Consider the following 17,903-nt stretch of genomic DNA (forward strand, 5'->3'; position numbering starts at 1 on the left):
AACCGTACAAAGAGATAGAAGCCCATCACAATCTTATGTACATGACCCACTAGGAGTCGGCTTGACTTATGTGCCTAAATTAAACAATGCAATTACCCTTATCACTAGAGTAAGGTTATACCTCAAGGTTTTTTTTGTTACAATACCTTAAGGTTTAATAAGCGTTTATAAAAATAATTACATATTATTTATTAAAGAGGTATTTATACTGATATTGCGGTATAGCACCTTGTGGGCTTGTGCTCCCACTAAATTCTTCATAGCATCATGGCTTCATGTATATTACACTACATTTATTTTTGAAGGAGCATATTACACTACATATATACACTAATACAGTTTGTAAAAAAAAAATATATATACACTAATACAAATATCATTTACTTATTTATTTATTATATTTACTTAAAAACAAATTTTTTTTTTTGAACAAACCAAAATGAGATATATTAACAAAAGTTTTGTACCCTAGCACAAGAAGTGCCAAAGGAAACAAAACAAAGTTACAATAAAGTTCCGATCAAAGCAAAAAAGGAAAATAAAAAGAGCAAATCAGCCAATCCCCAAACAAGCAAAGGGACGTTGCCACCACATATGATAACCAAATGGAAAGCACACATTTTTTGCTTTCAACCACTTGAGAGATGTAATCTTAACATTCTCAAGTAATTGCACTGTTGTTCTTGCTGTGTTAGTAAACAGTCTTTGGTTTCTTTCATTCGAAAGAACCCAAATACCACAAAGCCAAATCAATTGAAGAAAAGACCTTCTTGGATTATAACAACCTGAAGAATAAACAAACTGATAATAATGGTCCAAAACCTGTTGGGGGTCCACAGAAAACACACCAATCCAAGTTTTAATTCGTTGCCATAAGTCGCCAAAAATAAGACAATGAATAATTAAATGATCAATTGTTTCATTTTTTCCACATCCTCTAACGCATAATTGGGTATCATTAGTAATAACACCTCGCCGCACCAAATTATCCTTTGTTGGCCATCTATTGCGGAGAAGACGCCAAGCGCAAATAGAAACTTTCAAAGGAACACTCTTATGCCAAGGAGCATCCGAAACGACGTCGTGGTTGTGCACCTCCTGCCGCATGAGCATTTGATACACACCACGAACGGTGTAACCATCACCAATATTAGGTTGCCAAAGCCAGACATCTGGTTGAGTATCCTGCAAAGTAACGTTAGTAAGCAAATTCCTAATCTCCACCACTAACTCCTCCTCCCAAGCTAACAAACGACGCCTCCACCTCCAAGCCTCCCCATCTTCACCCCACCCTAGAGCGTGCATCTCCCCCACCGACAAATCCTTATGAATCGATAAGTCATACAACCTCCTAAATCTCTCCATGAACGACACCGTCCCCACCCAACAATCCGACCAAAAGAAAGTATTAAAACCATTACCTAAACGTTTGGATATACTTTCTTCAAACCAACTACCACCCTCCACACCAATTCCATTTTGAATTTTAACTATCTCCCTCCACCATGCTGACCCCGTTACACCACCTTCCCTCAACCGACCTCTCTGCTCCCCATAACGAGAAGACAACACCTTAAACCACAAGCCCTCCCTATCCACTAAACACCTCCAACACCATTTACCAAGAAGAGCAATATTAAACTCCTGCAATCTCCTTACCCCCAAACCACCAACCCCCTTACTCATACAAATAGAATTCCAGTCTACCCAAGCAATTTTTCTATGATCCTCACCCCCACCCCAAATTTTTTTAATTAAAATAGATTCAATGGTAGAGATTATACCTGCGGGAGCTCTGAAAAAAGAAAGGGCGTAGACAGGCAGTGAAGACAGGACAGACTTAAGGAGAATCAAGCGGCCACCATAAGACAAATTTCTACTTTTCCATTCTGACAGTCTAGATCAACCTTCCATACATGTTATCGAACCTTCCATACATGTTATCGAACCTGTTAAACAAAAACGACTTGCTCCCAACATTTTCTTTTATGTTAGTTTTATTTTTCTTAATAATTAATATATGATAATAATGTAATTGTATATTATGGAACAACTTAAGAGGTTTCAAATCAAAATGGGTTATCAATCTTTCTATTAAAATTACAAAACAAACTTTGTTTTTTATTAGTCATTTTAATTTTTAAATGTGTTTAGTTAGTTCATTTGATCTTTAAATATATTTTTCACTCATCAATTTGGTCTACACAATGAAAAAAAAACCATTTGAAATGTGTTTGTAGTTTCGATAAATTTCAAATGTTTTAGTCAAAACACATCACACATTTAGAGACCAAAATAACTATTCCTAATCGGTATCGACCCTTAAGTTAGTACTGTATATCGACGTCTAAATTGTTTAAGATGAACCTGATACAAATTAGAATAGGGTTTCCAAATTATTTAAGAAGACCCTGCTAAAAATTGATATATACATTGCCCCCACTATTCAAAGGTTTCTGGCTCCGCCACTTCGCTATATTCAATTTTCATACCAGTGATAAATTTGTATCTTATATATTATATGAGTTTTTTTATCATGTGAAAATTTGCACATGTTAACCCGTTTAAAATAGAAATTTTGTATTGGAACTTGTACATTTAATATTAAATATAAAACTTTTGAATAAATAATTGTTGTTTAAAAAAAAAGTTATTACTATTAGTTGTTTTAACATGTGCAATGTTCCACATGTTAGACAAATCCATATTACGTCCTTGTAAACTTAGTTCAGTTAGTAAAACACAATACTACCTCTGTCCCTTATTATAGGACCCTTTTAAAAAAAACACGGGTTCTAAGAAAGTTGATTATTTTGTTAAATTTGTTGACAAACAACATTTTTTTCCATGTTTGCCCTTCTAATAATTGAAATCACAATTCACTATTTTCCTATATTAATTTCCCACTACATAGCTGTCATCAACAATTCACAATTCACATTTGACATAACATAACCATTAATAAAACCTATCAAGATAAATCCTACAAAACACTACTAAAAAAACAAAAATTAGCGAGGAAAATTTAGTGAGGGAAAACGTAAAATCCCTCTCTAATTCCGTCACTAAATTTTGCGACCAAGGAATTTGTGAGAAATTTCATTTTTTCCGTCACTAATTTCCCTCGCTAATTTTGCTTTTTCTAGTAGTGAAAAGTCATCAACAATTGTTTCTTCTCCTTTTCTTCATAGCTGTCATTTTCATAATCATCCTCGGGAAATTTGTTTAAATCCAAGTGTGGAAAGGGACTATCTTCAATGTTGTTGGACTGGACTTCATCACCCAGCTCTTCAAATGCAACAACTTCCAAGGAATCAACAACAATCTCCCCTTCAACACCTTCCATGGAATCTTCAGCAATTTTCATTATATGATCTTCAAAGGAATCATCAGCAACTTCAAGACCTTCAAAGGAATCCTCAGCCATCTCCACTTCAACACCTTCCATAGAATCTTCAACAAGTTCCATTGCAAGCTCTTTGACAGACATTATAAGTAAAAAAAAAAAAAAAAATTGAACCAAAGAGGTGCATGAATTGGGAGTTACCACTGTTTTTATTGTGGGACATGAATATCATAATTATAAAGGCAGCCTTCAGTGCATGAATGAGAGTTATACTCTTTTGTTTTCCCACGTAAATTTATTGCTCTTTTTTTTATCAAAGGAAAAAAGAATTTAGTGCTTTTCAAAAAAAATATGTAGAGTAAATAGGGGTAATTTTGTAAAGAAAAAATTAATGCACTTGAAAATATCAAAAGGGTCTTATAAAAAGGAACAATTTTTTTTCTTCTAAAAGGGTCCTATAATAAGGGACGGAGATAGTAATAATATATGCAAGGTCCGGGGTCCAAACCACGACCACCACAAGGAAAAGACAAATCCATATTATATTATAAAATTTAATTAGAATAATTTGTCGTTTCCTTGGTCTATTGAGTCTCTTTCTTTCCCTTTAATTCAACGGGTTCCCCATATATAATTAGTAATGTTCACCATAAATAGGGGGAATTCCAAGTGATAAAGAGCATTTGATATATATCCAAAAATTGTACCAAATAAAAATTATATCCAAAAATGAACTTTTATTCTCCTGTCTTAAAAAACCAAAACCAAAACTGCACTGAAAATTCCTTCTCAAATAATATCTCTTGGGAATTCGAAGATTATGTTAATTTCTTCAATGATGATATCAATTCCAGCAAGAACTCACAATCACTAACAAATGAATCATTATTATTACCATCATTATCTGCTGAATCCCACTCTTCATTATCCAATACAACTTATACACAAGTGATCAAAGAGACACAAACATCATCATCCTTACCACCACAGCCAATTAAAGAAAGTAATAAAAGGGTGTTTAGAGGTATAAGAACAAGGCCATGGGGGAAATTCGCGGCGGAGATAAGGGACTCAACAAGAAAAGGGGCTAGAGTATGGCTTGGAACATTCAACACGGCCGAAGAAGCTGCTTTAGCTTACGACCAAGCCGCTTATTTAGCAAGAGGTTCATTGGCTGTGTTGAATTTTCCAGAAGAAGTAGTTAAAGAATCACTCAAAGAAATGTCTAGAAATTCTAAGCCTTTGGAAGAAGGTACTTCGCCTGTGTTGGCAATAAAGAGAAAACACGTAATGAGGAAATCACCCAATAAGGTTAGTAAAAAAAAAATTAAAACTGATCATCATAGTGATCGAATTCAGAGAGAAACCAATACTAAATCTCAAAATGTGTTTGTGTTTGAGGATTTGGGTTCAGAATATCTGGAGTATTTATTGAGCTTGACATCTTAGGGTTTCTTTTTTTTTTTTTTTATTTGTTTAGTTTGTCTATTTTCCATGCTCTTAGAGTTCTTCATCAACTTGGAATTAATCTTAATTCATGATGACATGATAAATGTTCCATCAGGATATTCCTCCTCACACTACTAGAAACTCTCGATTTTTCGCAGGTAAAGCAAGATTTTGTAGTAGTATCATCCTTTGGCATCATAATCACTACAATCCTTGAATTTTTAATTTGCACTATTGTAATTCTGTAAAGAAAAAAAGTCTTACAAAGTACTGTAACTATGTTGTGTTTTAGGAAAAATGTTGTAACATATTTGGTAATTCTATCAGCATTATGAAATTAATGTATTATTTGTGATACCTCTAATTAGTCGGTATTTGAACTTAATACGGAGTATAAAAGAAGTATTATTTGAAATGTTTAATAAATTTACATAACTCTAAAAAAATGAATTTACATACTATTCCAGACTTAAAAACAAAAAATAAGTATCTAGTTCAAATGTGAATTGATACACTTTCTTTTTTTATTTAATTAGGGATGTAAATGGTATCATGGATGCGGATAGTGTGATATCTATGTCCGCTCTGTCGGATAAATATGAAATCCGTACCCTATCGATATCTGTGCGGATATCCGTTTAGCGGGTAATCTGCTGATTTTGAGGTATCCGCGGATTTATACAGATATTCATGGATAACATTTATAAAAATAAAATAAAAAAATTATTTAATTTTTTTGAACTAAAATTTAAAAACAAAGGTTCTTCACATGCGTTTTCTTTTCTTTTTAAGAAAACATAATATCCGTACATTACAATAACAACAAAGATCATTGACTCAACAAAAATATTTACATTTAATAAAAATAAAGTTCTTTGATTTAACAAAAGCATAAGTAAAGTTCATCATATTCAAGAAAAATAAAGCTATTGCATCAACAATCCCAACCATTTTCACTTCCTTTTAAATGAGCGTAATAACTAATAACACTCACAATACCTAGGGTTTTTTCTTAGAAAATTGAATGATATTAAGGTTATTTATGTAATTTACTCGGTTTAATAGCAGGTATTGATATTCGCGGGTGTGGAAACCATTAAATCCGCATCTTTATCCATTAATTAGCGATTAGTTAAAAAATCCGTTTATTTTATCCATGGATATCCATTAAGGTATCCACTCCGTGTCCGTGGCGGATTTTATCCGTGGATATCCATGGATGTGGATTTTTTTGTCATCCCTACTTAACTTAAATGTGTGTTTGGTCCATGCACTTTCACCCAATTTTGGCATTGGTCCCTGTGCTTTTTTTGTTTGGCATTGGTCCCCACAGTTTGTAAAACTTTTGGTTTTAATCCTTCTGTTAAGTCTCAGTAAAAAAAAAAAAACTAACGGTGTGCCACGTGGACAATCATAACACGACATGTGGCACACTAAAAACAAAATTTTATAATTGAAATAAATAAATTAAAATAAGGCAAATTCTATGGTACATCCAAAAATTTGAGTGTACCAGTACACCAAATTGTTAAATTAATAATTAAATGAGTTTTTTTTTTTTTTAAGAAAAAGAATTTTTTTTTATCATTGACAGTTTTAATAATTAAATTTTATTTACCAAAAGTGTGGACGAAATATCTTTTAACTTCAAACTCTCAAAATTTAGTCTTCTAGTGTGCCACGTGGCGTGTCATGATTGGTCCACGTGGCACACCGTTATATTTTTTTTTTTTTAAACTGAGACCTAACAGAAGGAACAAAATCAAAAGTTTTACAAACTACAGTGACCAATGCCAAACAAAAAAAAAAGCGTAGGGACCAATGCCAAAATTGGGTGAAAGTGCAGGGACCAAACATACATTTAAACCTTTATTTAAAATTTGATATCCAGTCTAAAAACCGACTATTCCGAGGCCCAAAGACAGAACTACCCTAGGGCAAGGGTGGAATGCATCTTATTGGTGTACCCTATATATAATGAAATGTTCAATTTTGCAACGGTTATTTATTCATTTTAGGAGGGTTATGAACTTCAGTAAACTGAGCATATGAAATTTAGGAAAATGTTAGTACTTTTGTGATAGTTGTTTTGTGGTGGTTCATAACCTCCACTAAAAGTAAGTTATATACACAAATTTGAAAACCTAAATACTTGTATGAAATATCAATCTTCATCCTCTCAGATGTCTTCCCTTTCTTCTCGATTATTAAAAAATATGTCTTCCTTTTCTTCTGAAATATTAAAAAATCTTGTTGGGATATGTGAGTCTCCCCTTAATGTCTTTCCTTTCTTCTAGATTATTAAAAAAAAATGTCCATATTCCTAGACTTTTTATATCCTAACTCTTATGAGTAAATAACTTTATTTATTGTTACTAGACGTCTACCCGTACAATGCACGGGTAAGTTTTGTTGAATTATTCTTAATAATTGTTGCATTTTAAATATATAATCTTGAATATATTAGTTTCAATGTCCATAATTTTGGTTACATTTTTAATTTAGAACCCGTGTGATCTATGGTAAGTTTTGTAGAATTATTCTTGATAATTATTGTAGTGCAACGAATTAATTAGTTTTGAATATAATAATATTTTGTAGCCTTATTTGAATACCCAAAACATATAATTTTGAAATACTTCTTTATAACTTGTCCAAAAAAAGAAATACTTCTTTATAAACTACATTCAAAGTTTTTATTAGGGGTTGCATTCAAAGTTGTTATGTATATGGGCCTTCCGCATCAATTATCAAGATTTTCAAATCATTCTTCAAGTGATTCTTGAAATTGTATGATAAGTTCTTTTTCACAGTGTTGAATCTTTCCACATTACCATTAAAAAGATATAAACAAAACTCATAGAGAGATCAAACTCCAAACGTCATAACCTCAAAAACTCAAGTAAACTTTTTATGTGGTGTCAGTATTGAATGGTGAAGCTATACCAGTCTTACAGCGACGTATTTTTTATGCGGGTTTCGATAAACTTGTTATTATTCCATTGGGTGCTGATAAGGTCCTCTTGCGTACAATTGATGTCAGAAGCTACTGAATTTTTTAACAATTTCTTTTCTACACCAGTCAAGTGGAATAAGGAAGTGTTGGTTCGCGAAAGAGGAGCTTGGGTTATGGAGTGCCACTACACGCTTGTAATGTAGCTTTTTTCAAACTTTTGTGTTTATGACTATGGACGATTGTTGAGACTGGATGATTTCATTGTTGAAAAACAGCGGTTTGATTATTCCCGGGTGTTACTTTCAACTACTTCGTTGGAGATTATAGACACTGAAGCCAAGATTTTAGTGGATGGTGTTCTTTACGATTTTAAAATAATTGAGGAGTGGGGTTTCTCTTTCGATGATGAGGAGTCTCATGATGATGTTAACTCCGACATGGGCGGGGCTCATGATGATGGTGATGTTTCATGTGATGTTGATGATTTGTTGAATCATTTGTCAGAAGACTGGAAACAAGGGGATGGTGAACACTGTACTACACCTTCCAATGTTTGTGCAGATGGGGGATCAATGAAGACTCCAACGGTTGTGGTGCCTGTGTTAGCCTCGGCATCCTTAACATCTCCCGCGGCTTGTTCTGTGCCAAAGGTTGATGTGACGGGTCCTAAACAGGTGTTGGTGTAAGCTTCGGATGGGTTAGAGCCTGTAATCAACTCGAAAAAAATAACAAAGAGCAGGTGGCGGTTGGCAGAGGGTATTACTTTTGGTTTCATTAAGGATTTTTGGGACATTTTGAATGATGATGTTATGTGAATTTTTGATTGAATTTCATAGAAATGGTTGGCTGACCAAAGGGATAAATAGTACCTTTATTGCTCTTATCCTTAAGGTTGATAGCCCCTAGTGTCTGAATAATTTTCGTCTCATTTCTTTGGTGGGCATCATGTATAAAATTCTTGCAAAGGTGCTTGCTAATAGGCTTCATTCTGTGATTTGTTCAGTTGTATCTGATACTTAAGCTGCGTTCATTAAGGGTCGTCAGATCATATACGACATTCTAGTGGCTAATTACGGACGATAAGGTGGATTAGTGATTTCGTGGTTGTTTCACATTTACAATTCCAAGATGATACTTTGATTTTATGTGATAAATCGTGGGTCAATATTCGAGCTATGCGGGCCATTCTTCTTCTGTTTGAAGCTTTATCTGGGTTGAAGGTGAATTTTACTAAGAGTCATTTGATGGGGGTGAATGTCCCGAGTTCTTGGTTAGCTGAAGCGGCTTTGGTGATGAATTGTAAGGTTGGCACTATTCCTTTTTTGTATCTTGGCATGCCTACAGGTGGTAATGCGCGTCGTTTAACCTTCTGAGATTCTCTTATTAAGCGCATAACTACTACATTGTCGGGCTGGAGTTCGAAACACTTATCTTTAGGGGGGTCGTCCGGTTTTACTAAAGTATGTCATGTCATCTCTGCCTGTTTATATGTTTATACTCTTTCCTTTTTCAAGGCTCCGGCAGGTATCGTTTCCTCTATTGAATCTATTTTAAATTTTTTTTTTTTTTTGGGGGGGGGGTGGGTGTTGACCACAGGAAAATAACTTGGATTGATTAGAACTCTATCTCTCGTAGTAAGGAGGTTGGTGATTTGAGGGTAAGGAGAATTAGGGAGTTTAACTATGCTCTTTTAGGTAAGTGGTGTTGGCGGTTGTTGGTGGAGAGGGATAGTTTTTGGTTTAGAGTCGTGGTGGCGTGATATGGTGTAGTGGGAGGCCGAAATGCCTCTACGTGGTGGCGGGACATTTCTACCTTGCGTGGAGAGGAGTGATTTAGCGGTCATATCAGTCGTTCTATTGGGGACGGAAAACATTCACTTTTTTGGTCGGATGAGTGAATTGGAGGAGTGTCTTTTAGAATCAGATTAAGTAGATTATTTGATTTGTCTCTGTGTAAGGAGGAGTCAGTGTTTGATATGTGTCGGTTAAGGTGGGGAATTGAGGGTGAGGCGCGGAGGTGGAAGAGGAGGTTGTTTGCATGGGAAGAGGAGTTGGTGGGGAAACTTAGTATGCAACTTCAAAAACTAACTTTGCAGGTGCACATGGAAGATAGGTGGTTGTGGAGTTTGGAACCGTCTTCAGTTTACACTGTTCGTAGTGCTTACAAGTTTCTGACTCTGCAGCCTCATGTTGATTCTATGGTGCCAGTGTCTTCTCTTTGGCATAACGATGTTCCTCTTAAGGTTGTTCTTTTTGCTTGGCGCTTGTTTCGTGATAGGCTACCATCTAAGGACAACCTTTTCCGTTGTCGTGTTATAGAGTTTAATGCTCGTATGTGTGGTGGAGGGTGTGGCGTCGCAGAGACATCTAATCATTTATTATTTCATTGCAATTTCTTTGGCTCCGTTTGGTTCTATATTTTTCGTTGGATTGGTGTTGACACGGTTATGCCTTTTGAAGCTTTGGATCACTTTAATCAATTTAGTTTTGTTAGGGGCATTGCAAGGACGAGGTGCTCTATTTTAGAGGTCATATGGTTTGCAATAGTTTGGAAAATATGAAAGGAAATAAATAATAGGTTATTTGATGGTAAAGAATGGTCAATTATGCAGATTGTTGACAAGATTAAGTCTCATACTTTCATGTGTTTAAAGGTGAAGTATGCTTCTCTTCCCTTCAATTATCATGGGTGGTGGATTAGTCCGTTTACCATGTTGGGCATTGTCTAACTGTTATTTTCCCTTTTCAGTTTTTTTTTTTTTTTTTTTTGTATAGCTTTTAGCTTGTAATTTTTGTTGGAACTCTGTGTGAACTCTTTTCTTTCTTCCTTCGCATAGCTTGTGCTGGGAAGGACTTTTTATTGTGGTAATATAATTCACTTTAGCCTATTAATTTTTTTTTTTATTTTTTTTTTATAAAATACTAAAACTACTTTCGATTGTTTACTAGAATTTCTCTCGTATAGTAATTTCTTTTTGGTTTGGTGTAGCCTATTTTACATTTCAATTTTATCCTCTAACTTCCACTTATTATGTAACTTTCAATTTTAACAGTTTCTTTTTTTAAAATGAAAAGGCAGCAGTTTTTTTTTTTATGAAAGACAACATTTTTTTTTTATTGAATCAAAGATAGCACATTAATACCATCTTCCAAAAAATCCCCTCTTAACACAAATTTTTATTCAACTTTATCTTTTCATCAAACCACTAAAAGGATTCATGGCAATTTACCATCTCAAACTTGCGGGTGATACAAGAAAGTGTACTAAATATTATTTTTGTCTTTTCCTCCCAATATCTACTCAAAAACATTATTTCCTATTCACATCACTTCAAAATTAAATTGGTGAAATGGAAAGAGATTGCTTCAAGAGAAATTAAAATAATTGAAGAATAGTGAAGATCAAAGTGAGTGGAAAGCATCATTGCAAACAAAGGTATCGAAATTTATATCATACATGAGATCATTATTTGATTAGATCATTATCTATACCTATTAATAAAAGCAATTCTTTTTGGTTTGGTGTAGCCTATTTTACATTCCAATTTTATCCTCTAACTTCCACTTATTATGTAACTTCCAATTTTAACAGTTTTTTTTTTTTTTTAAATGAAAAGGCAGCAGTTTTTTTTATGAAAGACAACAATTTTTTTTTATTGAATCAAAGAGAGCGCATTCATATCAACTTCCAAAAAATCCCCTCTTAATACAGATTTTTATTCAACTTTAACTTTTTATCAAACCATTAAAAGGATTCATGGCAATTTACTATCCCAAACTTGCGGGTCTATACCTATTAATAGAGGCAATTCTTTTTGGTTTGGTGTAGCCTATTTTACATTCCAATTTTATCCTCTAACTTTCACTTATTATGTAACTTCCAATTTTAACAATTTTTTTTTTTTAAAATGAAAAGGCAGCAGTTTTTTTTTTTTTTTATGAAAGACAACAATTTTTTTTTTATTGAATCAAAGAGAGCACATTCATATCAACTTCCAAAAAATCCCCTCTTAACACAAATTTTTATTCAACTTTAATTTTTCATCAAACCACTAAAAGGATTCATGACAATTTACTATCTTAAAAACTTGCAGGTGATACAAGAAAGTGTACTAAATATTATTTTTGTCTTTTCCTCCCAATATCTACTCAAAAACATTATTTCCTATTCACATCACTTCAAAATTAAATTGGTGAAATGGAAAGAGATTGCTTCAAGGGAAATTAAAATAATTGAAGAATAGTGAAGATCAAAGTGAGTGGAAAGCATCATTGCAAACAAAGGTATCGAAATTTATATCATACATGAGATTATTATCTGATTAGATCATTATCTATACCTATTAAGAAAGGCAATTCTTTTTGGTTTGGTGTAGCCTATTTTACATTCCAAGTTTATCCTCTAACTTCCACTTATTATGTAACTTCCAATTTTAACAATTTTTTTTTTAAAAAATGAAAAGGCAGCAGTTTTTTTTTTATGAAAGAGAACAATTTTTTTTATTGAATCAAAGAGAGCACATTCATATCAACTTCCAAAAATTCCCTTCTTAACACAAATTTTTATTCAACTTTAACTTTTTATCAAACCACTAAAAGGATTCATGGCAATTTACTATCCCAAACTTGCGGGTGATACAAGAAAGTGTACTAAATATTGTTTCTATCTTTTCCTCCCATTATCTACTCAATAACATTATTTCCTATTCACATCACTTCAAAATTAAATTGGTGAAATGGAAAGAGATTGCTTCAAGGAAAATCAAAATAATTGAAGAATAGTGAAGATCAAAGTGAGTAGAAAGCATCATTGCAAACAAATGTATCGAAATTTATATCATACATGAGATTATTATTTAATTAGATCATTATCAATACCTATTATCTATACCTATCATACATGAAAGGGGAATTTAAACACATTTTTTGCAACAACGTATTCTCTAAAACAAAGAGAAGGGCGTAAAAGAGAAAAGAAGAGAATAGAGCATCTAGATGCAATCATTCCACAAGAAAGGTTACACCAACAACAGATGAGAACATGGAGGGCAGTAAATCAAATTCATGGCTCTATTTTTGTGTTCCTTCTCTTCCTCTCTCGCCATAAATAACATCTTCTCCATTTTAAAATGAGCGTCATTTTAGCAAAAAAGATAAAATTGTTTTAAAATGAATTTCACTTTACAATTCCAATACAACTTTAATTTTTTTCTTCCAACTTTACCCTCAATAAATACTCCAACTTTTCTCTCACACAATTTTCAATGCAACTTTAAGTTTGTTTTTTTCTTATAAAGTGAGGGCAGTTTAGTAAAAATGTTATATGTAATAATTATTTTATTTCATTTCTTAATATGCGTGTCAAACTCTTAAACGACACTTATTGTGAAATAGAGGGAGCATAAAATAATAGAATTGGTTATACAGTTGGTGTTATGATGGTGATAAGAAAGGCTTTTATGAAACATACTTGGATTGTTCTTGGATGATGTTGCATTTTGTATTTTTATATTCTTCCTTGGTTGTTGTGGTTGTAAGGAGTATTCATTCACGTCCCTGTTAGAATTTTTTTTTTTTTTTTTGGTCTTAGATGAAGTGGTAAACCATTGAAAATAAACTCACACACAACTGTGAGGTCCCGGGTTCGAACCCGGATCACGACGTCCGGCCTTGCAATTTCGGCATTTGCCAGTTGAGCTAGGACTTCTAGACTCCCTGTTAGAATTATAATAGGAAAGAAAGAAGACATATGTCATTAATTCATAATAATTGAATGGATATTGTAACACATAGGACAAAAAAGAAGAAAAATGCATTCACATTCTTTACTCATTCTCCTCGACCTCCTTTATTCTCGAAGTTCTTGATAGCAAGAGTAACACACTTCTGTTATTCTTTATGGCAATGCTATGCTCTACCATTTATAAGAATAAGAATGTTTACTAAAAAAGAGGAATAGTATTAAGAGAAGAATTTATTTTAACGTGTGATTAGTGGTGTGATAGTGGGATAAGATTTATGAGGGAATTATAGTTGTTGAAAATGGTACTGAGATGAAGTTTATAACAGTATTTCTAATGGGAGTCCTTATTTAACAAGGACCATTCCTTATTAAAGACCTTTATTGGAGGACGAAAAAATGAGTCCTCATTAAGAAACGGGTAATTATATAAGGACTCTCTCTCTCTCCTAGACAACTAATGGGTCCCACGTAGGGCTGGAAATGAGTCGAGTCGAACCGAACCTGTCTGAGCTCGGCTCGACTCGATAAACATTGGTTCGGCTCGAAACTCGGCTCGAGTTCGACACGAACTATTTTTTCAGCTCGAGTTCGGCTCGTTTAAAGTTCACGAACAGTTCGGTTCGGCTCGTTAGGTTCAGTTCGGTTGCTCAACTCGTCCAAAAAAAATTATAAAAAAAAAATTAATTTATAGATCTTTGATATATATATATATATATATATATATATATATTAAAATTAAATATTGAATTAAAATAAAAGTTCCCACAAGCATGCATATAATAGACATAAATTATATAAAGTTAAAGGTTGTATAAATACGAAGAAAAATATCTGATACAAGTAACAGAGACAAAATCCAACAAAATTCAATTAGTTGTGAACAAAATTCATAATATTCTTTTACTTTTAAACTCCAACTGCTCTTCCCTTCAAGAGAAAATTGTATTTAAAAGAAGAGTGTTCTCCTCTTCTGAGGACTTCAGAATGAAAAGATACGAAACACCCATTCTCCGGCGTAACGTTATCTCTCCGGCGTTATTCCAGTGATGTCTTTTCACCACCGATTCCTTCCAATCTGGTCTAGTTTGCATCAATTCAACACCGTTTTACACTCTTCTCAACTCATTTCACGAAAAAACCACAGATCTAAACATCCAAACCCAACCCCTTTTCTGTTTGTTATCCCTCTCCGATCTGCTTCCTCCGGTGGTCAGGGTTCATCGCTCTGAACTGCTTGAGGTTCCTTTCTCTGTTCTGCTTTGAGGTTCCTTCTCTGTTTTATGGCTCCGCTTATTTGCTCCTGGCCGTGTCTCTCGTCACCGGAGACGGTCCCGTCGGGACCCAAATCTTTCGCTCAAGCTGTATCCGCTGATGGAGATGATTGTTTGCCTTCGCTCCCTCCTAAGGTCATCATCGGCGACACCGTACGCATCCGAATCACGCAACGTGAATATGAAGTTGAACTTTCAGAGTGCATTCGTAACCTTCATGATCACGTTACACTTCAGAAAGGTGATTCTCCTCTGTCATCGAAGTTCTTGAAGCAGAAACTGGAAGGTATGTGGCCGAATTTGAAACCCTGGTCCATTACTCCGCTTGGTAGAGGTTACTTCAAGTTCAATTTCCACTCCATTGAAGAGATGAAGAGGGTTTGGGCGTTGGGTGTTGTTCAGTTGAAGCCTGGGATGCTGAGATTCTTTTGCTGGTCTAAGGATTTTGATCCTCAAAATCAGATTCAATCTCATGCTCAATTGTGGGTAAGGTTTATGAATCTCCCCCAAGAATATTGGAGGAAGACCACTTTATTTGAAATTGCATCAGGAATTGGTACCCCCCTCACTATTGATGAAGCCACACAGTCCCGTCTATTTGGTCACTATGCACGTATTCTCGTTGATGTGGATATGTCCGGAAAGCTTTTTGATTCTGTGGTGGTTGAGAGGGAAGGTTATGCCTTCCCGGTAGCTGTTGAGTATGAACGTAAACCGCCATTCTGCTCTCATTGTAAGTTGTTAGGTCGCTCTATTCAACATTGCAACCGTATCAACACTATCCAGTCTCATGCTGCTCCAAGAAACCACCCGAAGAAACCTATCCAGCAATCTGATCTACCTAACAAAGATGCTTCAGTCAATGTTACTCAACAACCAATTTACTCTAATTTAGAGTCCCTTCAATCTAAAAAGGTCTCTGCAGTCCCTCCTCATGGACCTGCTCCGATTGTTGACTTGGATCAGGTTCATGTTGAAGCGTTAACTAAGCAAGGATTGAGTGCTAACGTTGCATCTGTTACTTCGGAAAGAGAGGATGATGCCCCTCTAATTCTATTCTTTTGACTTACTCTCTTCGGAAGAGGTTGCTGTTCCTTTTGGGGAGGCTTTGCCTGATGATTTGGGTACAATAGAGGTTTTTACTGGTTTGCAGGATGCACCTAGAAATTCTCCCAATGTTACCCTAGATAAGGTTGTTGCTTGGGCTGCCACCCCTGTGCTGTCACCAGTTTCCTATCATCAGCCTGTCACACAATCTATGTATGCAACCGCTCCTATGCCTCAACCTGTAACTACCAGTTATGCTAGTTTGACAAGTGACAAGCACCCTTCAAGCCAAATTCCTATTTTCAAATCCTCTCTCCATTCTGCTGCAGCCCTAAAGAGTGTGCAAATTCTTTCCAAATTTTGGGGGGAAGATGTAGAAGAGGTGATGGAGGACACTATCAGCTCTGACAAGAGAATTGAGGCGGAAGAGGACAATGTTGAAGCCCTCATATCTGACTTTGAGAAACATTATCCAAGTCTATCGGAGAGCACTAAGGCAGAGAAAAAGAAGAAGAAGCACGTGCACAAAGTGAGGCCTGCTAGTTTTAACTCACCCGGAATGAGAACCCGTGCCCAAAAGAGTAACTCCAAAGTTGTCTTGGCAGCTTCATAATAGTTGGTTCATTTGCAAAAGCATAGATAGGAATATCATTGTTTTGTACTAAATTTCTTAGAGCGTGTAGTCTTGTAATCTGCTTAGCTTTTCTGTATTATGGTGTACTTAGTCACCTCTTTCCTTAGGATCCCTTCCTTTATAGGGATAGATCTAGTCTTTCTTTCCGCAGGTTATACGCTTTCTGACTCTGTTGTATTGGTTCAGGCATCTCCTGTCTTTTTATTTTAGTGCTTTGATCAAAAAAAAAAGAGAAAATTGTATTAAGCCACATTTGCCACATTTGAATTAAAAAATTTTAAAAACTAACTCAAATTGATTTATATATATAATCGATAATCGAGCCATCTCATGAACCTAACGAGTCGAACTATATGTAGCTCAAGTTCAGCTCATTTAATTAACGAACTTAATTTTCAGCTCAAGTCCATCTCGTTAGGTTCATGAACCAAGTTCAACGGATTAAATATCGAGTCGAATGTCAAACTATAATCGAGTTGGTTCGATTCATTGACAGCCCTAGTCCGACATTTAAAATAAGTAATAAAATATGTACTATGTGGTCCCGCTTACAAAAGAAGTAATATTTTAATCATTAATAGTTGTTTTAAATATTATTTTATATATTTGTCATCATTTTAAATAAAATATAATTCATGCAAATTATTATTATTATTTTTTAACGAAGGAATGTAATTTTTTTTTTGACAAAAACAAAACGATATTCATTCATTCAAATCGATAGAGTACATCAGATACAAACATCGTTAAAAACGTAAAGGGTGAATCTGCGAACAAACTCACAACACCCAAGTTAATAGCATACAACGGCAAAATGCCTAGAAATAATATGATAAAACTTAAGTCACCGAAATATCCATGCTTCCGGATCTGCAACGTTGACGTCCAAATCATTGGTTGAATTTGTAATTGAGTGATGTAGATCTTTCAATAGGAACTGAACAAACACCGTGATAAAACGCAAAATCAAATGCCACATAAGACGACGAACAACACAACGCCGCACTTAGACGACGAAATCACAAAAAACAAAAAAGAAAAAACTTGATAGATGTGAAAACCACTTATTTAGATTGGAAGAAAAGGGGAAAAAAGATGTAGAGGGGTGATTCTAGGTCAAAAATGACCTAAAACCACCCCTCCTCGATGAATGAAGGGGAAAGAAAGTTTAGAGAGAAGTTGGAGTTTCTCCCACTAGAAAACTAGGGCCGAAGTGTGGTAAATAGGAATGTAAAATTTGTAATGTTAATTTTTCCATTTTCAAATTATTAGCAAATGTGGCAGAAATTTAAGTTCATACAAATAAATAAATATTTTATAATTGAATTTTTTTAAGGATTATAATTAAATATTATGAGGTAATTTATAGTTTAATAAATAAATTATTTTTGTTTGATGATGTAAAGTTAGTGGGGCCTATTTAAGTACTTTTTATTAAAGTCCTTATTAGTGTACTCC

At 34.4% G+C, this 17,903-nt stretch overlaps 2 protein-coding genes across 2 annotated transcripts; one reads left to right on the forward strand and one right to left on the reverse strand.

The window, feature by feature from the left end:
* Positions 1 to 552: 552 nt before the first annotated feature.
* On the reverse strand, positions 553 to 1,686 carry LOC112420847 (uncharacterized). The gene has a single exon (XM_024780589.1). The coding sequence runs from the start codon at positions 1,684 to 1,686 to the stop codon at positions 553 to 555; it is 1,134 nt and encodes a 377-aa protein (XP_024636357.1).
* A 2,389-nt stretch (positions 1,687 to 4,075) lies between these two features.
* On the forward strand, positions 4,076 to 4,795 carry LOC11444139 (ethylene-response factor C3). The gene has a single exon (XM_003606162.1). The coding sequence runs from the start codon at positions 4,076 to 4,078 to the stop codon at positions 4,793 to 4,795; it is 720 nt and encodes a 239-aa protein (XP_003606210.1).
* Positions 4,796 to 17,903: the final 13,108 nt, after the last annotated feature.

The sequence above is a fragment of the Medicago truncatula genome, chromosome 4 (assembly GCF_003473485.1).
Source record: "Medicago truncatula cultivar Jemalong A17 chromosome 4, MtrunA17r5.0-ANR, whole genome shotgun sequence".
NCBI lineage: Eukaryota > Viridiplantae > Streptophyta > Magnoliopsida > Fabales > Fabaceae > Medicago > Medicago truncatula.